Source organism: Triturus cristatus, chromosome 3_2 (genome assembly GCF_964204655.1).
Source record: "Triturus cristatus chromosome 3_2, aTriCri1.1, whole genome shotgun sequence".
Lineage (NCBI taxonomy): Eukaryota > Metazoa > Chordata > Amphibia > Caudata > Salamandridae > Triturus > Triturus cristatus.
The window spans coordinates 589,889,231-589,916,615 of NC_140584.1; the positions used below are offsets into that span (position 1 = coordinate 589,889,231).

General features: G+C 45.9%; 1 protein-coding gene across 2 annotated transcripts in view; it reads right to left on the bottom strand.

Moving 5' to 3' along the window:
* The window catches only part of LCK (LCK proto-oncogene, Src family tyrosine kinase), a 327,731-nt gene that overhangs the window by 28,314 nt on the left and 272,032 nt on the right, over nt 1–27,385 (bottom strand). For both annotated transcript variants that reach the window (XM_085648416.1, XM_085648415.1), the window contains exons 10-11: nt 21,554–21,630; nt 6,983–7,136 (exon numbers count right to left, since the gene is read on the bottom strand). In XM_085648416.1, coding sequence (XP_085504542.1) covers nt 6,983–7,136; nt 21,554–21,630 — 231 coding nt within the window. The remainder of the gene's footprint in view (nt 1–6,982; nt 7,137–21,553; nt 21,631–27,385) is intronic.

Consider the following 27,385-nt stretch of genomic DNA (forward strand, 5'->3'; position numbering starts at 1 on the left):
CACCACTTCAGATCCAGCTTGCCCCGCCGATGACTCTTCAGAGACCACATTTTCCCCATAAAACTTTCTAAGTCAGAAAGTTTGCTTTCTAAGTCAGAAGGTAAACCTTCCACTGGCAGGAACCTAGTCCATGCATCCGACCCACGCTCCATCACGGTCGTCCTTAACTTTTGATTTTGAACTGGTCTAACACGATCAGATGCCCACGATTGACGCTTATTCGTATCTCCGGTTCTATTGGATTTTTATCGCTTTGGTATAGTCTTGTTTATTAAAATGTACTATATTTTCCTAAATTGGCTTGGTATTTTTATTTTGTTGTGTTTTCACTTAATTACTGTTTGAGTACTGTATAAATACTTTACACATTACCTCAAAGGTAAGACTGACTGTGGTGTGGCAAGTTACCAGAGAGTTAAGCATAGGTTTATTTAGGGACTCCAGTGGTTTATGCTGATAAGGCTTGTGATTATTATTTGAGGTGGGTTTTCACTCTCTCAACCAATACTCCAAGTTCTTACAGCAAGCAAGACTGGGAAACCAAGGCTGGTGAGATTTTGTTAAATTCAATCATGGGTAGGTATTCAAGGCACTGTCTTAGCAATGTTGGCTTAGACTGCCTTGAATACCCACCTCTGTAAAATCCATTATGGCAGATGTTAATTGTGAATGATGCCACCAGATCTACAAGAATGTTGACACTGAGAGCCAGCATACACCTCTCCTCTCAGGTTACCCAGATTCAACAGCACTATCAGTCCCATTCTATAGTGTGGAAGAACGTCTGCATATACATGATGGGGGAGGCCATGCTGTGCTATGAGATACTGATTTGAGACCAAGATGCCCAAATCTAAAGCTTATTTTGAAATGGGAAGGAGAGAAATAGTGTGGTAGTTGCAAAGGTCTATCGAATCAAGGGGTCACTTCATTTTCCTTTCCTCTCCCACTTTGATTTATTTCCTCCCATCTTTGCCTGTTGGCCTGCCTCTTCCTTGACAGCATTGTGTTTGTTCTTCTCTCGCAACTTGTTCTCTGCAGTTCATCACTGTGGTCCTTCAGCCCAGTCAAGTCAGTTTCTCACCCAAATTACTTATGACACTGTGGTTGAGTGTATATTTCTCACCCAGATTACTTATGACACTGTGGTTGAGTGTATATTTCTCACCCAGATTACTTATGACACTGTGGTTGAGTGTATATTTCTCACCCAGATTACTTATGACACTGTGGTTGAGTGCATAGCTCAATGGTGTGAGGGCAAATAAATCACTGAAATATTTGCAACAGAATGTAAAAGAAGCAGCAAATAAGGTTTCACTCATAGGGTGCAAGGGACAGAAGCAACAGCATTTTAAACTTAACTCATACGCAGTAATTGTACTGCACAGATAGCAGTATTGCAGGCTTCTTGGCAACACAAACCAGATAGAACACAGGCTAGAAAGTGAGATTTAATCACACAGAGAAGAGGTATACCTTAGGCAGCAGGACTAGAAGCTTCGCTCACACAAGCAGTAGAGGTAAAACACAAAAGTACCTTTGCAAGTTTTCTTCAAACACAGAAACATTGGCAGATGCCGTGCAAGCTTTCCTCAGAATTGGACAGAAAAGGCACAATATAGACAGCAACTGTAACAAGCACTGGCAAAGCCAATAGGTCTTGCCTATACAAAAATGATTGGCTTTGGCAATGCGGTTTTGCCATGTGTATGCCAGTGTGGGTGCTATCCAGCGTGGCTACAAGTTAGTGGCAGGGGTGTCCTAGAGTGAAGTGGGGGGAGTAGAGTCCCGTACACTGTATTTGTTGGAGTAGAGTGGAGTACGGGGAGTACAGTGTCATAGAGCTGAGTAGAGGGGAGTAGAGTTCACTGGTTCAGTGGCAGAGAGTGTCGTAGAGTGCAGTGTCATAGTGCACTACCGTAGAGTGGTGCAGAATGGAGTGTAGTGTGGTGGAATAGGGTAGAGTGGACTGAGGTAGTGGGGTGGGCTGGACTGGAGTAGATTGGGGGGATTGGATTGGGATAGAGTGGGTTGGATTAAGTGGAGTGGGGTGGATTGGAGTGGGTGGACTGGATTGGCATGGGGTGGATTGGAGTGGATTACAGAAGGGTAGATTGAATTGAGGTGGATTGGATTGGGTGGGGTGAACAGATTGGGGTGGATTGGATTGAGGTGGATTGAATTGGGGTGGGGTGGATTGGAGTGGGGTGGATTAGATTGGAGTGGGGTAAATTGGATTTGAGTGGGATGGATTGGATTGGATTGGAGCGGGTGGTTTGGATTAGGGTATAGTGGTTGGATTGGAGTGGGGTGGAATGTTTTGGATTTGGAGTGGGGTAGATTGTTTTGGATTGGAGTAGGGCACATTGGAGTGGAGCAGATTACTTGGATTAGAATGGGGCTGATTGGGGTGGGGCAGATTGCTTTGCATTGGAGTGGGGCTGATTATTTTGGATTGGAGTGGGGCAGATTCTGTTGAATTGGAGTGGGGCAGATTGGAGTGGTGAAGATTGTTTTGGATTGGAGTGGGGCAGATTGTTTTGGATTGGAGTGAGCAGATTGTTTTGGATTGGAGTGGGGCACATTGGTGTGGGTCACATTGGAGTGGGGCAGATTGTTTTGGATTATAGTGGACTAGATTGGATTGGGGTTGGCTGGATTGGGATGAGGTGGATTGGGTTGGAGTTGGGTAGATTGGATTGGGCTGGATTGGATTGATGTGGGGTGGTCTGGATTGTGGTACATTGGAGTGTGGGTGGATTGGGTGAGGTGGATTTGATTGGATTGGGGTGGGGGGATTGGAGTGGAGGGGTCTGGAGTGGGACAGATTGGAGTGGGGTGGATAAGTGTGGGGCTGTCTCTTTTGCATTGGAGTGGGGCAGACTGGAGTGGAGTAGACTGGAGTAAGGCAGATTAGAGTGGGGCAAATTGTTTTGGATTGGAGTGGGGCAGATTGTTTTGGATTGGAGTGGGGAAGACAGGTGGGGTAATCTGTTTGGGAGTGGGGCAGATTGTTTTAGATTGGAGTGGGGTAGATTGGATGGGGATAAGGTGGATTGGATTGGAGTAGATTGGATTGGTGTGGGGTGGATTGAATTGGAGTGTGGGGATTGTGGTGGACTGGAGTGTGGTGAATTGGGATGGAGTAGGTGGATTGGGGTGAGTTAGATTGGAGTGGGGCAAATTATAGTAGGGCAGATCAGAGTGGGTGGGCTGTAGTGGGCAAATTGTTTTATATTTGAGTTGGGTGGGTTAAAGTGGGGCTGTCTGTTTTGAATTGGAGTGGGGCAGACTGGAGTGGGGAAGATTGGAGTAGGCAGATTGTTTTGGATTGGAGTGGGGAAAATTGTTTGGATTGAAGTGGGGCAGATTGTTTTGGATTGGAGTGGGGCAAATTGTGTGGACTGATGTGGGGCAGATTGTTTAGATTGAAGTAGGACAGATTGTTTTCGATTGGAGAGGGGCAGATTGTTTGGATTGAAGAGGGGAAGATTGTTTGCATTGAAGTGGAACAGATTGTTTTGGATTGGAGTGGGGCAGATTGTTTGGACTGACATGGGGCAGATTGTTTGGATGGAAGTTGGGCACATTATTTTGGATTGGAATGGGGCACATTGTTTTGGATTGGAGTGGGGCACATTTTTTGGGATTGGAGTGGGTCAGATTGTTTTGGATTGGAGTGGGGCAGACTGGTGGGGCAAACTGTTTTGGATTGGAGTGGGGCAGATTGGAATAGGGTAGATTGTTTGGGAGTGGTCTGGGATGGATTGGAGTAGGGCAGATTGTTTTGGATTGGAGTGGGGCAGATTGTTTTGGATTGGAGTGGGGCAGATTGAAATGAAGGAGACTGTTTTTGATTGGAGTGGGGCAGTTGGGAGTGAGCAAATTGGAGGGGGGCAGATTGTTTTGAATTGGAGTGGGGCAGATTGTTTTGGAGTGGGACAGATTGTTATGGATTGGAGTGGGGCAGACTAGAGTGGGACGGGTTGGGAGGATTGGAGTGTGGAGGTTTGGAGTGGATTTGATTGGGGGTGAGAGGTTTGGATTGGGGAGAGTGACTTGGATTAGAGTGGGTTGGATTGGATTGGTCTGATGTGGATTAAATTGAGTGGGGCGGATTTGAGAGTGGTGGCTTTGGGTGTACTGTATGATTATGTGTTAAAGCATCATTTCTGAAATTTCACATAAGAAAGAAAGGATGTATTTTTGAAATAACATAATCCTAATTTTTTTTACAATAGCGCCCATGATCAAAAATAATATAAAACATGAGTGCAAAGTGAGAGAAGAAGACTTGCCAAAATAAAATAAAGTTAACTATAGATATTGAACTTTTGCAATTTTATTTCTCCTGCTGGGTATGTTTTTGCCAGTCATACGCCGTCTGTTTACAGGGCACTAAAAGTTAAAAAGAACAAAATAGTACCTCAATCACGTCAGGAGCAGCGGACAGACACTGATTAAGTTGAATCAATCAGTGCTTGGTCCCTGCTCCACAGAGATTAACAGAGATTATGTTAGGCATGCAGTGACGAATTACTGGGCTGTAAAGAAGAGTGCCACGCAAGCTGACAAATGGTAAGGAACTGGCGGGCTCCAAGCTCTTTTCTCTATACAAGAGTGTCTCGTAAGCGAGGCGCATGCTCTCACAGGCTGGACCCTAAAAATAACTCTTAGGAAAAGCAGCTGATCCATGGAACTTAGTTGGGCAGGCATCTCTCCCACAACATGGTGCATCACAGAAAGGAGTTGTGAAGATGTCCTTCACATAGTTATATGAAGTAGCAGGAGAACGCTCCCTCACAATATAGGTACAGAATGGTAGAAGATGAGTGAAAAACTTTGCTCTAAACATGAGCAGCATGGGCAGCAGCTCCTAAAACAGGTAGGTCACTGGAAGTAAATGATATATCATGCATATTTGTAGAGCGCACTATTACCATGTTTTCAGGTGCTGAAACTCACCTTTACAAAATAAATACCGTAGATGACAACTGTGCAAACCTCACTATCATTTACAAAATAGAGGGACAGGAAGAAGAGAGGGAGGGGTGTGGCTCAGTGGCCCGGGCAGCTGACTTCGGAGCACAGGGCTCACGGTTCGATCCCCAGCTCCGGCGGCAGCTGAGGTCATCACCATGTGACTCTGGGCAATAGCTCACTTAATTTCCACGACGTCCCCCAGCTCCTTGAGACCCATAGGGTGGGTAATTTGTGCTTTACAAATACTGGATTTACGATTTTACGAAGCAAGCATCATATCAAGACTCACCCACAAAATATGTACATACTGCTAGCAGGGACAGGTGTGCAAAACTACCAAGGGGCAATAGGTCATGTAGCAAGCTTTAGAGCTGTCCTTGATTTCACGTAACAGTACCTTCCATGAACTGATGTTTACAGGCATGTTTTTTGTGGTAAAACAGAAATTCAAAGCGCGATTGGATTAAAAGTTTGAGTGGTTGATTGTGTTACACATAATAGGGCCCACTGGCACCATTTATAAGTGTGCAAGCAACAATTCTGAAGTGTGAAAGTAATACCTGATGTTCTGGGAATACATTAAAACACCAATTGCAGTTATCATCCTGACAGTGTAGTCGATTGTTGTTGTTAAAATGTACATTAGCGCTCCAAACTATAACATACAAGGATTTCTGTCATCGCGCCTGCAGGACTAACTATGCATTTCAAACATTTCTTTTGTAGTATTCATTACTCATTGCAATATATCATGAAAGTTGTCCAGTGGTTCCCTTTCTGCTAGAGTGCATAAGTGAAAGAAATGCAAAACTTACCCATACCAAAGTTTTAAAGAGGGTGTCATGTCTGGGGAAAGATTCAGTTCCATTCCCTGTGTGTCGGAAAGATTCAGACAGGCTACAGGCAAAGAGAGAGACTTTCTGTCCCTCTTTGGAATTGCCTGCTCTCTTTCTCTAGTCAGGTCAGACTCCCAGCACGCATGCAGAGTCAATGCTGAGAGGTGTTAACTTTTCATGCACGTCACGTGGTCTATCGTGCCTCTACCTCAGAGGTCATACCCTGGACAAACCGCCCTCCTGCTTCTGCAGGCTGCTGTCAGCAACTGCTGTGTTTTGGAAGGGGCCTTTTTTCTTTAGTAAGGCTGCATTTCTAGGTTGAATATTTTCATTTTACATTGTGCACATTCAAATATGAAGAGTTGTAATAATACTACACAAGCTGCCTGCGTCCGGTCGGAGTACTCTGCTGAGGGGGGCCCCCTGGAGCTTGGGGGCCCCCCCGCACCGCGGGGGCTGCGGGGACCTGTGTTACGCCCCTGTCCCAGGGGAGCGCGCTGGTGCAGGGTTCTGTCCTTGCCCTGTTCCCTGCTGGGGCGAGGCACTGCCTCTGGCGTTCCAAGGAAACCCCTTTCTGCTGCCTGGAGCCGTCAGAGCATGGCGTCCTTCTGTCGGGCGGTGCTCTTGGCCACAATTCACTGTTCCTGGCCTTTTATTCTCTTGAAGGAACCTCGCCTGGAAGTGAACTGACCTTTCTTTCTTTAGCTTTAAATGATTTTGCAGGCCTTGTCTTTTGTACTCACATTCCCTGACCCTGTACTCACCTTCCCAAGCAGTGTTTTGGTAGTGATGGTGAGTACATGACCAGGGAAGGTGAGTACAAGCCAGGAGAGATGAATACAAAGGGGAAGGAAGATGAGAACATGACTATGGGAGCTGAGTCTATTTTCTGTGAAGGTGCGTACGCGGCAAGGGAAGTAGAGTATATCGCCAAGGCATCTGAGTATGCAGCCACGAAACGTGGCCTTCCAAGGGCCTTGCACTCTCCTTCCCTGGCAGTGTACTCACCTGGCTTGCATTTATTCAACTTCCCTGTCCTTGGACTCACCGGACATGATTTTCTACTCACCTTCCAAACCCATGTATTCACCTTCCTTGGCCATTAACTTACCTTCAATGACTGTGTACCCAACTTCCCACTTCCCATCCCATGTACTCACCTTCCCTGGCTGTGTACTCATCGTCCTTGATTAGACGCGCCAGGCCGAAGTCGGCGATCTTACAGCTCAGGGTCTCGGACACCAGGATGTTGGCCGCTCTCAGGTCCCGATGAATGTAATTCTTGCGCTCGATGAAAGCCATCCCTTCAGCCACCTGCAGGGCGGTGACAGAGAGAGGGGCAAAAGGTGAGGCGAGAAGATAGAAAACAACTCTTTTCAACTTTAAGGAACAGGGTGAGGTCGAGGGAGGCTGGGAATGGACGTTTTGTTTATAAACCCTTGCTGGCTTTTATCCACAGAAGTTTAATGATACCACAGGTGATTAGACAACTTTGAAAAATAACGGGTTGGCTTTAAAGACGTGTTTTAAGAGTGAAGATGATTGTGTACACCCAGAGATATAAGCTCGCCTTTAAATTTGTTGTGTTATCAGTGTTCATTCACCTTTTCTCATAAATTGGGGATGACATTTGCCTGTAACGAGATCCCCCCTGGCCTCCGAGGGACAAAGTAAAGCTGAGGAAAAACTCGAGAATTCTCCAGAACTTTAAAGAACAGTGAGGATGTGGAGAACTGACAACTCTTATGAAGTTGGCAAAGCAGTACAAGAAAGAGGAGAGGGGCCTGGGCTCTTCTGAGGTTTCAGGGGCAGCGTAGGCGGTAGATGGATGAGAAATGATCTGTATTTGTTTCGAGGGACAGGGATAGGGCAAGAATGAGGGCAGGGAACTCCTTTGATCTTTGAGTGACAGAGTGAGAAGTTGGGAGTCTGTTGGTCTCTCCTTCATATGCTGCTTTTCCCGCCTTTAGCCCTTCTCCTCCCACCCGCCTTTACTTTTATTTTGTCCCCCTGCCCACTCACTGTTGCTTCCACCCACTCGCTTCTCTGTTACTTTGCCCACCCTCATGGCCTTTAAAAAAAATGTAAACTTTTTCTCCCGTTACTATGAGGGCCTGGCAGCTCCAGTTTGCTGCTGTGTCACTCTGCTTGTTGAAATGCACTTTAGCGCATTTCAGTTTGTTTTATTTACTGTGCCAACTGCCATCTGCGATTTTCGATCAGTAAATAAAAAAGAAAGAAAATGGCGTACATGTCATTCTGTAGGCACACACTAGCATGGTGACATGCATGCGCCTACTGAATGACTCAGGCGCCAGTATCTTCATGACAAGTACGCATCTTTTCTTTCCAATGCTGCACATCATTGGCAAAAAGCATTTTGCTTTTTAAAGATACTATACAGCATTGCCAAAAAGCATTGGCAAAGACCAAAGGTTCCAAAGACAAGATCTAATGGCTTTGCCAATGCTTGTTTAACGGTTTGCCATTGCTTGGATGTGCTATCTGTCAAGGCCGTGCCATTTCAGTTTTGTTGGGGGATCAAGTAATTCTTTTGTTAGGCTTCATATGCAACATGGTGTGTAGCTTGTAATTGAAAGCCAGTGTGTGTTCGTTGATGTATTTACTCTGCTGACACAACATATTAATTGCTGATTCATGGCTTTTTGTTTAGGAAGTGTGTGCCCTTTGGATGCTTTACCCATTCATAAAAATCAAGGAACAATTGCACTAATTTGAGAATAAAATCAAAATATGTTAGTATAACAAAGTTTAATAACAAAACCATACCTGAGAAATAGCATATAATCAAAAGAACAGGCATTTCACAAAAAATACAATATAAAAGTGCCAGAGAGAACATGCATGCTCGGTACTGAGAAAACATGACACACAGACATTGAGAAAGCATCATATAAGTGTATCACAATACATTGTTGCAAGTACCGCCTTCACATACATAAACATAGTATCTGATGTAAGAGAAGTCTGCAGTGTTTCAATCCCTGGAGAGTATGGGGGACATCATCAGGAGTTAATTAAGAAGGAGCCTGAAAGCTTACTGGGCGTTGAAGCTCATCATAATGCTGCTGAAGGCTGTAATGGTTTCCTTTTTGCTGGGATTAGCGATGGAACGCTATGGGAGGGTGCCCCTCGTGCCGGGATGGAACAGGATGAGCCTATAGCAGAGGATCTTATGGGATCAAGGATATGTAAGTCAGGGCTTGCAAAGATATCCTGCAAATTATAACAGCATTGTTTTGGGCAGTATGAATTCAGGTCTTATGTCACTCAAGGGGGTGTAAAACAGGTTCGTGTAACAGATCCCCTAAATTTTACTTGATCCCTTTTGTTGGGGAGGGACAGCCGGTGCCACACAATAGGGGATCCTGAAGGTAGTCCCCAATGGGAAGCATAACCAGTGATGCAGCACTGAATGCAGCTACATTTCCCAATTATGATTTTGTTATTAAAATTTGTTACAGTAACATATTTTATGTCATTCTCTGTTTAGGGCCAATTGTACCTTGATTATTATATCATAACCCAGATTCCTAGAAATTTCAGGGTCACCCTTGTTTTTCTGACAACACTTTCATAAAGACTCAGGGGCAGATCTACAAGAAAGTGACGCAACTGTAAAGATGCGTCACTTTCCCTGCACCACCCTGAGAAACCCTTGTGCCACCATGGATGCGCCGTATTTACAATACGGCGCACCATAGCTCAAGGATGGACAGATGCGTCACAAACTCTGACACATCTGTTGGCGCCAAAGTCCTGCATTGCTGGAGTCGTGTTGCAAGCACGACGCAACTCCAGCAAGGCATGGGGAGGCCTATCCTCATTGTTCTGCGTCACTCCTTATTCCTGATCCAAGCAGGCGTAAGGTTTTGACGCAGTGGCGTCCTAGAAGTGGTGCAGTGAAATATTGTAGATTTCACTCCATCACTTCTACGAGGCTCCAGCTTTCTCTCTTTGTGATGGTTTTTCCGTCTTTCTCTTCCTCCTTCTTTACCCATTGTGTGTTTCTCTCTTTTTCTCAGGAAATATTTAAAGAGGAAATATAAATGCGGATTCCCCAAAATGAGTACTGGTAGACCTCACCTAAAATCACTGGCTCAAATTAAGCACCAGCTATGGAGCTGTGAAAAAAATGTGTTCATCTGCAGAAGGTTTCCAGCATTCGCACAGAATAGGAGAAATGCCACTGCCCTGAAAAGACAGCAGTCGGGAAATTAATGGAGGGCAGTCAGTGCTTTTCAACCTAAAGTACTGCTGACTCCATTTTAAAAAGCAAAAATATAACACTGATGAGCTGTAATACACACTGTTAATATTAAATGAAGGATTGACCCTGGCACAATTCAACTAAAATATTTTCCGTTCATTCGTAGGTTGGGATATTTTAAAAGGACAAGTAAAAATGCTAGGGACATAACACCTATGCCCTGCATTGACTTGCTCATTCTTTTGAGAGTTTATCATTCAGTTTAACAAGTTTTTATCTGTTTTTGATTGTGCTTGAGGGGTTCTTATTATTAATGTCCTGCCATTGTTATTTTTTCTCTTTGATAAATTAATGTAACTCACTGAATTGACCTGCAGTGAATATCATTTACAATACAAATTAACAGATGCTAATAAAACGTGTTAAATAAAAAACTTATTTAATTAATGCATCTTTAAATGAATTTAAATTTGGGAATAAGACAGAGACTCATCAGTTTAATCTTGTGATTTGCACATAGCACTAACCTGAAAAAAGATATTATCAGCCAAAACAAACAAACTTAAAATGGCTCCAATGGTTGTAGAGAATAACACCTACATAGCTTTAGGCTGACCAGCAAAGAAAACATTTAGGCCCTCGATTTAAAAAGGTCAAACAGAATGAGGCCCTTATAGGGTTAATTCAGTAAGAAGGAAAGGGAGTGAGAGGGGAGTGATAGAGTACATCCCCCAATATGGAGATTCTTACAGTTGCTGGTAACTACTGTGCAGTTCATTCTCACTTACAAGCGACACTCGCTAAATGACTAGGTGACCACCTCACTCAATGTTATTGTGGGCACTGTTTCTAGTCTGTGGCTTTTTTGTGATAACCCAAAGCATTGTGGGGCATATTTATAAGCCCCTATCGCCACCACAACGTCACTTTCAGTGACGTGTAGCATTGTGTTGGCGATAGGGGCTTTGCCTTATTTACAAGGCAGCGTTAAGCTACTTTACGAGGCTTAACGCTGCCTTGTAAATAAGGCACCCTTTTACGCTGTACTTAGTGTGAAAGGGGAGAGCAATGAGTGTTGAAGGGGGCGTTCTGCTACAAAACCCTTTGATTTTGACGCTGCCCCCTATTTACAAGGTTGGCGTAAATAGGAAGCAGCAGAAATTAAGACTAGGGATAACCTGGTCTTAAACTGGCGAAACAAGGATAAATGCTTTATTTCTCCTCGTTTGGCTGTTTCCATGTGTGCTGCGTTGTGCAGCACACACAGAAAGAGCAAATTGCCATTGGCTTTTTATATGCAGGTAGGTGACCCTTCCTGCACATAAACAATCCCCCAAAAATGACGTTTTGCAACTTCTATGTGTGCTGCTTAATGCAGCACACATAAAAGTTACAAAAGTAATTTAAAGATTGTTTACGTGCAGGAAGGGTACCTTCCTGCACATAAACAATCTTCCCCTCAACGCAGACACCCTTGTACTATGGTGCCTGCGTTGGCGCTAAGCTGCTAAGTTTGGCGCCAGTGCAGGGGGAAACGCAGGGTTGCACCATATTGTTGCAAATATGGTGAAGCCCTGCGCTTCTGAAGTGGCGGAGTGTGGCGCTAAACCAGGAAGGCCAACGCCGCTCTGTTGTAAATTAAAGCAGAATGTGATTAAGCATTTACTGAAAAACATTAATGCTTCCCCTTTAGATCGTGTTTTCCTCGTTATGTTGACAGAAGTCCGGACTCCATTTTGTATTGACATGCTGCCACGTGTTCGTCACGAGGAGAGTCCGACCTCTGTGTTAGTTGCTCCTGTATTCTGCCTAGTAACTGTTTATAAATAGCTCTCTTGTCCATCTGGCGCATGCCCAGACTTGACCACATCTGTTATAATTAGCTTTGCTTGACCATGTGTTTTCGCGGGCTCGAAGAATGTGTTAGCTCCGCCCATGTATTGATTCAGTATCGAGAATGACCATAAATGGTAATGTTCTTCGACCTCATGTTGTATCCACCCACTATGAGCCCCTCTGTTGTGTATAAAAGGGGACTGTGTACGCAAGTTCTTTGTGCTACTCCTTACAATACTGAAGAGTGTTGTGTGGATTGTAGGACCACCCTTAAGGGTTAATAAACGTTGTTTTTGTACTTTGCAGTTTCCGTGCCAACTTCCTTATAGATTCCGTTACAGGAGAGCGAACCCTTGTGCTTTGCGGGCCTAGCTGGGGCCTGTATTCATCAATTGGCGCCCAACGTGGGGCTCATCGGCGACTCGGATGCTCGAAGGACTGGTCGCGACGAAGGTGAGGAGTTTGGCCGGGGACGTGATCACTGCCAGTGGCGTCTTAGCCCTGGCATCCCGAGGTTTTTCTTCCTTCCCTTCCGAGCTGACCGTCTGGGTGGCGCCGGTCATCGACTGAGACCTCTTCTGTCGGTCCTGCCGTGAGAGCCGTTTGGGCGATTGTGGAGCTTGGCAGTTGGAACCTGGACTCTTGATTGGTAAGAACCGTTGTACGGTACTTGCTCCGAGTTTTTGAAGCCTGGTCTGGCTATTTGAGTTTGATTGATGGTGACTAGTCATATTTTGAATTTGTCTTTGTGAAAATATATGCGTTGCAACACATATAGGCAGGTAATGTGGAGAAATTTCTCCGGAGCTGTGTAAACTTTGAACGGCGCAACGATTAAGTGCCATTTTCTTTATAATATTGCACATTTTGCATTATTCCTAGCATGCCTGCTTTTAGCGCACTCCGTAAGTGGTGCTGCTGTTTTGGAAACCGGTTGAACCTCGAGGAATCTGCTCCAGCTCCCCCAGAGGGGACTCCTAATAGGGATATGTACGTGAAGCATGGTCTTTCTTCCATAATGTACAGCACGTTATGGAGGAAATACACGAAGAAGGATCCTGAGTTGCGATGGCCTTTGTATGGATCGTTTGATATACGTAAGATTGAGTATGTGGAACAGTGTATGTGTAAGCGACGTGCTCGGCAGGATATGTTTGAGTGTGTGCGATTATGGGTGAAGGAAGTGCGTGAGCGAGAGAAGCGTGAGAAAGCGCTGTTTGATAAGGAGCAACGAAAAAATGATCATGTGCGAGCGCAGGAAGCGAAGCGTCGGGAGGACAAAGAGCAAACGGACAGACAAGAGAAAGAGCGTAGGCTACAGGTCTCGGGTCAATATGTTGTTCGTCAGCCGCTTTATCCTGTCCTTAATAATCCTGATGATGATTTTTATTTGCTAGATCGCTCTCCGCCCCCTTATGTTGGCGCATCTGCTCCGCGGCCGCAAGATTCTGACCCGGTTTCGGGTAAGGTAGACACACGGTCCATGCTGTCGGCCGAGCAAATGGCTGAGCTTCGGACACTTTCCTTCCGTGCGCTTAAAGGCAAGGTATCCATGAAGGACTTATTTCAAACTTGGGGGCCGTGGCAGGAGAGAGATAAAGTGTATTTTCTGGGTCATTTCGCGGAAGAAGTGATTACTGCTTTCCGAAAATATTCTCATGTCCTTGAGCCTGACGAAGTGTCTTCGGACGCTAGAGCAATACGTAACGGTGCTTTTTCTCCCTCTAAGGCTCCTGAGGCGGCTCGGCGGCTGTTCGCCTTGCGGGACGAGGTGCTGGCCCTTCGAGAGAAAGCACGCCAACAAGCGGAGGAGGAGAAGCAGTCGGATTCGGTTGCGGCAGGGGGCTACCCATCTACCTCCCAGTCAGATAAGGATGATGTAGTGCATGCTAAACCAATGCGAGAGGCGGCGCCTTTGTATGTTCCTCCTAAAGGAGCGGGGACTAGCCCGGACATTAATTCTGTCGATGCTAGGGGATATTTTGTGTATAATTGGGTTTATACTCCATGGCATAGAGCCGATGTTATGGCATTGAAGAATGCGTTGCCTGACCCCCGTAAGAATCCAGCGGCCTTCTATGAAGAAGTCGAGGGGGCCTTGAATTCTTGCGTTATGACTTTAGCAGATATAGACCTGTTCTTTGGCCTTATTCTACCACCGGATATGTGGCGATCTGTACGAAAGGTAGATGATATAGTTGCCTTTAAGGCCCGGTGGTCTGAGCTTGAGGATGAAGACAGGGAAAGGAAGCCCGCGCAGAAACCGCCGCAGAGTATTTTAGATCTCCCCGCTGCTATTGTGACTAAGTTAAAGACGATTATCCCCCCTAAAAAGATTGACTGGAATATGTTAGCTGCATGTAAACAGAAAGTTGACGAGTCAGTTGCAGATTTCTTCACGCGCTTTGAAGAAACGTTTCATGACTTTAGTGGCCAGTCGCTTACTGACGACACAGGCCGCCACCTTTTCGCGGACAAATATGTGGCTAATCTGCTACCGGCAGTTGCGGCCCGGTTAAAAGCGAGTGAGAGTTCTTGGTCCTCCGCGACACCGACGGCCCTTCTGACTATCGCTCAGTATTATGAGCGTCAGGAGCACGAGGCGAAGGGCCAGGAGGAGAAGAAATCGAAAGATCTCAAAACCAAGGTGATGTTAGCACAAGTATATGGCCCGCCCCGACGGGGTAATAATAATAGAGGAAGGGGCGGATCTTATGGTCCCCCTTCGGGCCGATCTGATTTGAATAGGAACCAGTGTGCGTATTGCAAGCAGTTGGGCCATTGGGCCAGGGATTGCCCAGCGTTGCGTGCTTCGCGTCAGGGGCACACTCCGGGTGGCCCGAGAGGTAGAGGGGGCTTCTCGAACTTTAGAGGGAATTCTAACGATAATGTCCGTTTCGATACTGCCGGGCAGCACCGAGATAGCTCAAATGTTTTTGATCGCCAGCACCAGTATCATGTATCGGACATCGATCAATCGGGATATCATGATTCTCAGCATGCATAGGAATGCGTTGGATGGGGGTCCGAATCAGTTGAGGTGCCGGTCGATCAGACGGGTCCTTATGTATCGGCTGAAGTTTTAGGTTCTACTGATCAGTTCCTAGTGGATACAGGAGCGACACGTAGTGCATTGTCTAGGTACTTGGTTCCGGGGGCTCCCCCATCCGGCTCAATAGTTACATCGGTAGGGTTTGACGGTACACTCTCCCGCAGCCCTCTTTCACAGCCCCTTGCATTTAAAGTTGATTGTTTTTCTGCGCCCTGTCCGTTTCTGCTTGCTCCGCATACACCGGATAACATTATGGGCCTTGATATGTTAAAGTACTTTAGGGCTACAATCCGCTGCTCCCCTGAGGGTGTGAGGGTGATATTAAATGACAACTATCCCAGGTTTGGGCGGATGTGTACGATATCAGAGGATGCGTTGTTGGCTACCCTCCCCCGAGCTTTATGGGCGACTTCGGACACAGATGTGGGACAAATGGTGATTCCTCCGGTCCACATTAGTGTCCAGGAGGGGGCGGTGCTACCACGCCTCCCGCAGTATCGTATTTCCCAGGAGGGCGAGGAAGCTCTCATACAGATTGTGCAAGATTTGATCGCAGTAGGAGTAGTGGAAGAAGTTCCCTATAATATCTGTAACAGTCCGATTCTCCCTATTCTGAAAAAGGATACAGATGCAAGGGTCTATCGGTTCATAATTGATTTGAGGGAGGTAAACAAGATCGTGATACCTCAGTACCCGGTGGTCTCCGATATCACGACGTTGCTTACCTTGGTCCCGCCTACGGCGACCATGTTCTCAGTGATTGATTTGAAAAATGCCTTCTTTTCTATTCCCATTCACCCTGATAGCCGATTTCTTTTTGGGTTTACTTTAAACAATAGATCTTATCGTTTTTGTAGAATTCCCCAAGGTTATACAGAAAGCCCTAGTATTTACAGTCAGGCTTTGAAACGACAGTTGGACTCCTTTGCCTTACTCGAGGGGGTCGCCCTCATTCAATATGTCGATGACATCCTGTTGGCGGCTGACACCCTGGAGTTGTGCGAGAAAAGCACGCTAGCCTTACTTTCCTTTTTAGCATCCCACAATCACAAGGTCTCCAGGAAGAAATTGCAATTCTGTAGACCAAAGGTGACTTATTTGGGTCACCTTTTGTCTAAGGAGGGGCGTGCACTCACACCAGATCGTATCCAAGTAATTTTGGACACACCGAGGCCATCCACGCAGAAGGATGTGCGTGCATTTTTGGGCCTTGTTTCTTTTTGTAGACAGTGGATATTGGGGTTTTCACACATAGCTAAGCCGTTACTAGCTCTCTTGACAAAAGACACGCCCATCCCGATCCCCTGGTCAGATGAGTGTGACGCTGCTTTTCAGCAATTGAGACAGGCCCTTTGTTCAGCACCAGTGTTAGGGACCCCTGATTATACAAAACCCTTTTCGTTGTATGTGCATGAGAAAGATGGATGTGCATTATCAGTCTTAGTGCAGATGCACGGCGATAAGCAGCGCCCTTGTGCATACTTTTCGGCTGTGCTTGATCCTGTCGCCCGAGCATTACCAGGGTGTTTTCGCTCGGTAGCGGCGACAGCTGTGTCAATACGCCAAAGTGAAGGAATTGTGTTGTCCCATAAATTGTTGGTGTTAGTTCCCCATGCTGTTGATGCCCTGCTTAATCAAACAAAGACGCAGCATTTGACCAGTGCCCGTTTAACGGGATATGAGTTGACGCTTTTGGCTCCTCATATTACGTTAAAAAGGTGCGTGACATTAAACCCGGCCACATTGTTGCCATACCCCGAGGCCCAGCCTGAGGCGCAGAAAGCGCATGATTGTATTCTTGTGACTGAGGAACAAACAAAGGGCCGTATTGATCTCCAGGATACGCCCTTTTCAGATGTAGATGGAGAGTTGTGGGTAGACGGATCATGCCTGAAGCTACCAGATGGTACGACTTCAGCAGCGTATGCAATTACCACATTACAAACAATAGTGGAGACAGCACGCATACCGCAGAAATCAGCTCAAGCAGCGGAACTGATAGCCTTAACACGAGCATGTGAGCTCAGTACAGGATTGTGTGTGAATGTTTACACAGATAGCCGCTATGCCTTCGGAGTAGCGCACGATTTCGGCCTACTCTGGAAGGAGAGAGGGTTTTTAACGTCACATGGGGTACAGATAATGCATGGAGAGTTAGTCCACAATCTCTTAACCGCATTGACATACCCGAAGAAAATTGCCATTGTTAAGTGTAGCGCCCATAGGAAAGTGGTTGATAAAGTTGGAGAAGGGAATGCGTTAGCAGACCGAATAGCACGGGAGACTGCGATGCAGCCCGGCGCTACTGCCATGTATGTAGTAAAATCACAGGTGGAAAGATGGCGTGATGCGAAGGAAGAAGTGCGAGAAATACAAAGGACCGCTTCTGACAAAGAGCGGGAACAATGGGCTAGCGAAGGAGAACTGGATGATGAGGGCTGTTGGAGAAATAAGCAGATGGATAGATGGAAGTTACCCACGGCTTTCGTACAACCTATGGTTCAAATGGCACATGGGCTAGCACATGTTGGAGCTTCCGCAATTGTGAAATTGCTTACCCAAGTCTGGGAGCATCCAGAGATTGCTAGCACAGCAAAGAGGGTGGTGCAGACCTGTATGATCTGTCTGAAGTATAACCCAGGGAAAGGTACTCGAACTCCAGCAGGAGGATTTGCGACGCCCACTGCACCCTTTGAGGTTCTGCAGATGGACTATATCCAGCTTGAGCGCTGTAACAATCTGAAGTATGTTCTAGTAGTGGTTTGCGCCTTCAGTAAATGGGTTGAGGCGTACCCTACGAAAGACAATACTGCAATGACTACAGCGAAGCTATTGCTGAAAGAGTTTTTCCCTCGATACGGCGTCTGTAGACTTCTGTGGAGTGATAATGGCCCTCACTTTGTAGCGGATGTTATAAAATATGTCTTGAAGGGCCTAGGCATCACCCAGAAGTTCCACGCCGTATTCCACCCCCAGTCTGCAGGACTAGTCGAGAAGTATAATGGTACACTGAAGCTTAAGATCGCCAAAATCCAAGCTTCAACATCTTTGACTTGGCCAGACGCCCTGCCACTGGCGTTATTGTCAATTAGGTCGGTGCCACACTCTCGGACTGGCCTTACGCCATATGAAATCGTATTTGGACGCCCAATGAATATTTGGGGTCCACCAAGGCCTAAGGCGGTGTATGATGTACCTTGTGTAATGATGAGCGATTATCTGGCACAGTTAACGGATAATTTGGTTTCTATTCATCAACAGGTCCGAGAGGCGCTCCCGGATCGGTCTACCGGCGAAGGACATGGTCTCCGGCCTGGGGATCATGTCATGGTGAAGGTCTTCGACAGAACGAACAGTTTGGAGCCGAGATGGGTCGGACCTGAGCAAGTCCTCCTTGCAACAAGGACGGCAGTGCGAGTCTCGAACAGGAAGAATTGGATCCATTCCTTGCACTGTCGAAAGGTACCGTCCGGATTGGTGGAGTCTGCCGTGCTGACCGATCAACGAGAAATCCTAGCAGCAGAGACAGGCCGTGCTGCGGAGCCAAACGACACTGAGGAGCTCTTTCCGGACCACGCGACTTCTGGAGGAAGGCGATATCATCTGCGACCAAGGAAGTGAGGTTTCCAGTACCGGGACATACTGTCAGAACGGCCCTTGGGTTAGTGAAACGGAGAGCCGATGAGGCAAGGGGGGGGGATCAGCCCTGCATTAGTGTAGCGACACCCGTCTTGGCCCGCTGGTGAAGAAATCAACCGCTGCCCAAGGGGAAGAGTTCTGACAGACCTTTTTAGTTACAGGAAGATATCAGGGTATTGTTTCCTTTGACATGGAGAAGAAGAAAATTCTTTGTGCGTTGGGGTTCATGCTAACCGTAGCTATCGTTGGTATAACCACATGGTTTGTGGAGGAGGCAACTCCTGCTCGAAAGACGCTTGTGTTGACGACTCCAGTGCCTGCGGAGCACTACTTTTATACATTGCCATATCAAGAGTTGAAGCATCGACAATCCTATTTGAACAACACTTTCATTCAGATGCTGCATCACACCCACGTTGCTACGAACGCTACGAACTGTTGGATATGTGGGATGATGCCAGCCCATCAGAAGAAAGGAGGTACGCCATTCATACCACTTCCTTTCTCTCATAATGGCTCTTGTAGAGCATGGTACACTTTGCTGTTCGCCACTCGGAAACCGACAGTGGGACGATTGCTTTTCAGACTCAATAAAGAATGTCATCAGGACAAAAATGGATATCCACAAGCAAATGGGACAATTTGGGAATGGGAAGAGTACCGACCAGACAATGAATCCATTCCCTATATCTTCACGAACACCAGAGACACTGGGGGAAAGGACAAATTTGTGATCCAAGTGGCCCAAGCCCAAGCGGACCTGTGTGTCCAGAGTGTGGGTTTTATCCCTGTTGGTGTCAGTGATTGCATAACCGTATTGAACATTGACGGGTTAAATAACAGTACCTTCCTAGCGTCCCATAATACCTACTTTGTATGTGGAAATAAAGGTTATTACCGTTTGCCGGCTGGGTGGTCTGGGGTATGCTATGTATCCTTCCTATTACCTCCTGTATTCCTAGCACCTGCATTGTATCATAAAGATTTGAAACTGTTGAATAATGTGACTGTAAATAGATATAAACGTACTCTATCAATTGATGATGTGGATCAAACCGATACCAGCTTGCAACAGTATATTGATTTTAACCTAGGACTGTTTTTCTTTGTTGGAGCTGCTTTGAATAGTAGGAAGATCCGAAGATTGACAAGAGTGGTAGAAGCTGTGACAAATCAGACTGCTGCTGCTCTTGGGAATCTTACGGAAGAATTACAAATAACTAGGATTGTTGCATTACAGAATCGTATGGTATTAGATGTAATGCTAGCTGATCGAGGTGGAGCCTGTAAAATTATTGGAAGTAGCTGCTGTGTGTTCATCCCTGATCATACGCCATCCGTTTATAACGCCATTAACAAGCTGCATAAAATAGCAGCTGAAATCCACACAGAAAACGGCACTTGGTCCTTTTCTGGATGGTTTTGGGCGTTGGTTACTGCCTGGGGATGGAAGGTCTTAACTGGTCTCTGCATTATTATAGCAGTTTTGTTCCTTTTCTGTATGTGTATTCAATGTGGACCATTGTGCTGTTCCGTATGCATTTCATTCTGCATTCCAGATAAGAAAGCTATTGCCGATGTTGCTCGCCAGAAGGGTCTAGCTAAAGAGGTTAAGGGAATGATGATAATTGATATATATGATGATTATTCTTGGAAGCCGGATGTCTTCAGTAAATGCTGAAAGGGTCGTCTGTTGTAAATTAAAGCAGAATGTGATTAAGCATTTACTGAAAAACATTAATGCTTCCCCTTTAGATCGTGTTTTCCTCGTTATGTTGACAGAAGTCCGGACTCCATTTTGTATTGACATGCTGCCACGTGTTCGTCACGAGGAGAGTCCGACCTCTGTGTTAGTTGCTCCTGTATTCTGCCTAGTAACTGTTTATAAATAGCTCTCTTGTCCATCTGGCGCATGCCCAGACTTGACCACATCTGTTATAATTAGCTTTGCTTGACCATGTGTTTTCGCGGGCTCGAAGAATGTGTTAGCTCCGCCCATGTATTGATTCAGTATCGAGAATGACCATAAATGGTAATGTTCTTCGACCTCATGTTGTATCCACCCACTATGAGCCCCTCTGTTGTGTATAAAAGGGGACTGTGTACGCAAGTTCTTTGTGCTACTCCTTACAATACTGAAGAGTGTTGTGTGGATTGTAGGACCACCCTTAAGGGTTAATAAACGTTGTTTTTGTACTTTGCAGTTTCCGTGCCAACTTCCTTATAGATTCCGTTACAGGAGAGCGAACCCTTGTGCTTTGCGGGCCTAGCTGGGGCCTGTATTCATCAGCACTCCGTCACTTCATTGTAATATGCCCTTCTGTGTGCTGTAGTCTTGATTTACCTAAATTGAGCTAATTAGACTGTCTCGACTGATAGCAGTGATTCTTGGGTTGAATGCCCAACACTGATTTACTCACAGATGCTGCTCACTCACCTGCAGGCACCTCCAATTGTTTTTTCCGATGGTGTCTGTAATATCTACTCTCACTCGCTTGGAGATAAACCCTCAATCGTTCACAGAACTCCTCTTATACACACACACACATACACTCACATCACTCACATTCATATTCTCATACAACCGCTCTCACTTGAAAGCACATGCTCAATCACAGAGATACACACACCAGCTCGTACATGCACACACTCACTCATTGTAAACACATGCTCAATCACACACATGCACACTCTCATTCACAAGGATACCCTCTCATTTACTCACACACACGCTCACGTGCTGTAACGTGGTCACACATCCTCACTCATTGCTGACATATTCCCACTCATTCACACCCTCTAACACTTGCAGAAACACGCACACCCCATCTTACTCACTTGCAGACACATCTTCACTCACACACACCCTCTCACTCTTGCAGAAACCCGTACACACTCACTCCCTTGCAGCCACATTCACACACAAAAGTCCTATCATTCACTGACTCAGACTCACTCCTTCATAATCCTCACCTGCGCCGACATGTCGATGAGTTTGTGGATGGTCAGCTGGAATCCTTCATCAGTTTTCAGAAAATCCACCAGGCTGCCTGCAAAACAGAGACATCCTCACTCAGCCACAGGCTCGACCGTGCTGTCTACAGAGGTTGAAGGGGGCGGGATCTATTGGGAAGACCGTTCCTACGTTTTTTTTTACTTTTATCAAAACAATTCCCATACTTTTTGGTAAAGAACAACCGTTCCTGCACTGTTGATGACAACCCTGAGTTGCTTTAGGTTAAAAGGAAGCAAGGGTTCTCCAGCAGTGTGAAGGTAAATGAACTTGCATTTTCTTTTATTTGAGGTGGGTGCATTTTACTATATATGCAGGTACCGCTAGGTAATGTCCAACAATATAGTCAAAGGATAGTTTATTCTTTTTAGTTCTGTGTCCGCCCCTCACTCACTGACCCTGCCTCCACGTGTGCTCGGATCCTAGTTCCCGTACTTTGTTTTATGCACTTCCTCCACTAACCCTCTATATCCCTCTATAGCCTCACCACACTTGTTCTCATTCCATCCTATAGGCTTTTCCCATATCCACTCCCCTTGTACCTCTCATGTGGCATCTTGCCTTTACCTCCCTGCCTCCACGTGCGCTCCGGATCCTAGTTCCCGTACTTTGTTTTATGCACTTCCTCCACTAACCCTCTATATCCCTCTATAGCCTCACCACACTTCTTCGCATTCCATCCTATAGGCTTTTCCCATATCCACTCCCCTTGTACCTCTCATGTGGCATCTTGCCTTTACCTCCCTGCCTCCACGTGCGCTCAAGATCCTAGTTCCCGTACTTTGTTTTATGCACTTACTCCACTAACCCTCTATATCCCTCTATAGCCTCACCACACTTCTTCGCATTCCATCCTATAGGCTTTTCCCATATCCACTCCCCTTGTACCTCTCATGTGGCATCTTGCCTTTACCTCCCTGCCTCCACGTGCGCTCCGGATCCTAGTTCCCGTACTTTGTTTTATGCACTTCCTCCACTAACCCTCTATATCCCTCTATAGCCTCACCACACTTGTTCTCATTCCATCCTATAGGCTTTTCCCATACCCACTCCCCTTGTACCTCTCATGTGGCATCTTGCCTTTACCTCCCTGCCTCCACGTGCGCTCCGGATCCTAGTTCCCGTACTTTGTTTTATGCACTTCCTCCACTAACCCTCTATATCCCTCTATAGCCTCACCACACTTCTTCGCATTCCATCCTATAGGCTTTTCCCATACCCACTCCCCTTGTACCTCTCATGTGGCATCTTCCTTTACCTCTTCTTTCGTCTCCATGGCTGACTGGCCTCTTTTCCTTTACCCTCACTCTCCGTCAGGCTTATTCATCTCAGCCTTGCTTACGCTGTTCCCTCATCATTCCTTAGTTACCAAATGTCACCTCCTCCTCTCAGCCTCACTTTGGGCCCACCTTACATTCCTACTTCAAAGTCTCCTCTGTCCTGTTTGCCACCTTTTTTCTTTTCATTTATAGGCCGGCGGCAAAAGGGGATGTGAAGAGAAGGGTAGGGAAGGGAAGTGTCCCACCAGACATGTGCCCCTGTAAGGAGGGCTGGGGCAGGTTTAAATTCCCCTTCAAAATGGTGCCTATGAATGGTGGTAGGTCAGATGGCTAAGCAGTCAGTCACACTCGAGATTTTACAACAGGATGGACCTCTCAAAGGTCAGGAGGCTTGGGCACAGCCAATGAGAGATCTTCTAACATATGTAGCATGGATGGTGGCAGTGCACTCTTACCTCACTCATAGAAAATGCATTGGCAAAGCAAATAGGTTTCGCCTGTAAGAGAGCTATTGCCTTTGTCATTGTTTTTTCCGGCCATCTTGTACATCAGCGCACTACTGTGCAGCATGGCTGAAAGTAAACAAACAAGCCCTATGATGTGGTCAATGCTGGCCACGCCATAGCACTTTTTTTTTAATTTCAACTATACTACACAACAGCTTACTGCTGTACAACATAGCTAAGAAAGATCTGCCACTTCAAAGGCAATTTGGTAAATCCCTATATTCTCATGTTACCAGTGCTTTGGAGGAAAGGGTGTGACCAATCCAGAAGAGCACGGTCACACAGGGCCCATAAAACAAGCATTAGACAGTGAGTGGTCTATAAGGACCAGTGTAGGGAAGGTGGCATCCCTGGATCACAGACTGGCAGCAGCCCACTGAGCATGATGTGAAGAGCACAATTACATGCGGGGAGATTGCAGAAGCAAGGCAGACGGGAGTCATGTAACATTAATGAAAAGGTGAGCTTGAAGCTGCGATGCATGGCCACAAAGTAAAAACTAGACTTGTGAGATATTTTTTGTACTATTGTGTACATATTTAGATTCATCATCGCACCAAACACAAATGTGTAAGCGCAAGTCTAGAGACTATGTTTCGTATATTTGAACACGTTGCCAGAAGCACATTCTCACCGCACAAGACAGACAGTTTGCCAGTGTCCTCTTCAGTCCACCCACTACTAAGTCCACCAGCTATCTCTTTCCTCCATATACTAAACCTCATACAAAGCCTACTTAGGCCAGATTCACAAATATTTCTTTAGGAATTTACAGATGCATTACTTGGGAAAATGCGCATTTAGAAGATGCTCAAATTCACAAACCTAATTTGTAAATACACAAAATGTGCTCGGTGTGCTTAATTGGCCTTGCTCGTATGCATCTGACCTATATGCAAAGCCTGCCCTCAGGGGCAAGGAAGAAAATGTGAAAAAGGCTTTAATTCACAGACCCCTATACTCCACAGCCCATGAAATGCATGAGTGGTGTACTGCAGGTTTACCTTCCCAACCATAATTTGGGAATGGAAATGTCAATGTAAGCACTGACCTATGCGATTACTTAAGCCCTGTTCGAGTCAGTGTGCTTCCATTAGTGATATGACTACGTGGATGGATGTTGGACTTGGCCCATTCTGCAGGGTCTCCCTCAAACCTTTTGCCTTCTCCCTTCCTGTTTTCTGAAATTGTTTTTTGTTGACATTAGGACTCTCTGCACCTTACCACTGCTAGCCAGTGCTAAAGTGCTTGTGCTCTCTCCTTTAAACATGGTAAAATTGACTTACACCCAATTGGCACATTGAGTTTACATATAAATCCCTAGTAAAGTGGTACTATATGTACCCAGGGCCTGTAAAGTAAATGCTACTAGTGGGCCTGCATCCCTGATTGTGCCACCCACTTAAGTAGCCCTTTAAAACATGCCTCATGCCTACCATTGAAAGCTATAGTGCAGCGTTTAACTGCCAATTCGACCTGGGGAAATAAACCTTTTGCCAGGCCTAAACCTCCCTTTTTAAAAATATAAGTCATCCCTATGTTAGGCTTTAAACAGCCTATAAGGGAAGGTGCGTTGTATTTATAAGATAGGATGTGTGCTTTTAAGTTTTGCATTTCCTAGTAGTGAAAAACTCCCAAATTTGTTTTTACTACTGTGAGACTTGCCTCTCCCATAGGATAACATTTGGTTATCTTATTACATTTAAGAAGTGCTAACGTTTGATTGGGAACAGGTATAAATATCATGTTTGAACTCAAATGAATTGTATTTAATATCCTCTTTGATGGCAAAGTTGGAATTTAAATTACAATTTTACAAATGCCAGTTTTAGAAAGTTGCCTTTTTCCTGCCCTAAACTTTCTGAGGCCTGGTAGGAGTTTCCAACTGTATGTGTCTGTTAATTGCTCCCCGTCAGGAATGAGTATTAGGCCCAGACAGTGAACAATAGGACCTTGGTGTAGCTGAGAGAGGGTCATACTGCCACGATAAGAAGGGTGGAGGTGTGCCCTGCCCCACTTACATTTCAAAGGGATGTCTCCAGCACACTCACAAAGGAACTTGACATCTGCCTCTTGTCACCCTAGACTACTTGGAGCCTTGGCAGAGAAAGGAAGAAACTTTCCAGAACCAGATGTGTGGGTGGACTAGAAGTTTCCCCACTTCAAAAGGTGGCCCCAGATATATGTATTAAACCTGCTGAGCCACTTATCAGTTCACTCCTTAACATCCAGAGGACACCCAGAAGGACTGCCTTGTACTTCAGAGGACTGTCCTTCTGCTTGAATCCTTCTTTGTACCTCAGAGGACTGCATTGCTACTACCAGAGGACAGCCCTGCTGCTTGCAGCCTGCCTTATAACTCTCAGCGGAAAGCTCAGATGCTTGAGGCCTGCCTTTCTCCCTTCATCCCAGGCTAACCTGAGTGACTCCAAAGGTCATTGGGCTGACTGTTGGCCTGTTTTGAGCTAAAGAGACAAAACAAGCTCTAGAGGTCTCCCTGCAACTGCCAAGCTGACCTACTGCAACTTCCCCTGCCTGGACCCGCATCTGGGCACGCCTGAGGCCTGCTGGCCTCTGCTGGAGTGAGTCCCTGATCCCCAAGAGCTGCCTCCACATGTCCTGGATCCTTGACTGGCATCAGTAGAGCTCCTCCTGTGAAATCCTGAATTGTTAAGCTCTGTGCACTGGACTTTGAGATGGCAACTTTTGCAGCTGAGCTATCCTGGTCCCTGTATCCGGCCTGCACTCAATCACAGTCGCACTGAACTTTTGACTTAGTCCCAGTCTAGCGTGACCAGATACCCCCAGTTAGTGCTTTCTACTTCTTGGATCTATTTTTTACTTAAACCTGTAAAACTGCATATCTTTGTTTCTACTGATTGGGTTTTTGTTGATTTGGTCTCAATTTATTTATTAAATGTCGCTCTATTTTTCTAAATTAGTGTGGGATACCTCTAGTGTTGTGTTTTCTATTTTTATTGTTTATCTGCTGCATAAATACTTTACACACTGTTGTTTCATATTTGTGAGTGGCGGCCTTAAAGTTCAGAATAATTCTAGTTCTCTCAAGTCTCACTGCCCGAATTCTGAGAATTTACAGCAGAAATCCGTGTGATAACACCCCATTCTACCTTAATTCCCCATTCATAGGCACTTGCAATGATGGCCAAATTATATGCCCAGAGATAAACGGCTTGGTCACATCAGAAAGTTTACATCAGAAATGTGGTTTCCTGATAGTTCAAATACTGTAGCAACCACTAGACCATTCCTCTGCCCAACAGCAGGTGTGAGATCCCCCCCCCCCCCCCCCCGGAATATTCCGTCTGTACCCCATACATCCGGTTGGTCTTTTGCGGCTTCCTGGACAGAAGGGGTGTGTTTGTCTCCTTCCACTAGAGTTAAGTGACGTTGGAACGAAAATGCAGCCTTTTTGACCCGAGCCAGGGGGCTCCCGTGGCCTGCTCTACCGAAAGATGCGGTGCCTTTTCATTTCCACTGATTTCTTCGGTGACTTGCGGTTACCGGCGCTTCACGGATGACTGCGTCAGGCTTTAATAGACACTGAAGAAAGCGCGAGGGAGTGCCTTAAAGTCAGTAACAATTTATTATGCAGGGATGTCCACTCGTTTATTACACTTATTTCATCGAAAATTGATTATCTGTTTGGCGTTACATTTTAAGCATCTGAATATGATCTTATAATATGGATGACGAGCAAAAGAAAATGTGAAAATACACCCAACGGGGTGCGCTGTAGAAAAGTAGAACCAGTGTCATCGTCATCTTCAGTAATGGTAATCCACGTAAGAGTGCGGTCCAAAATAACAAAGAAGAATGCTTCAGGATCGCGAGGGAGTGTTTTTATCTCGTGCATATTTGTATCGGAGCACATTCAGGAAGTACTTGCACTATCAGTCCTTATCCCCCGACCGTTGAACAGGAACGACTCCTGGCACAATGTTGCTGCGCAACCAGAATCTGGAACTCACTACCTCCAAACCTT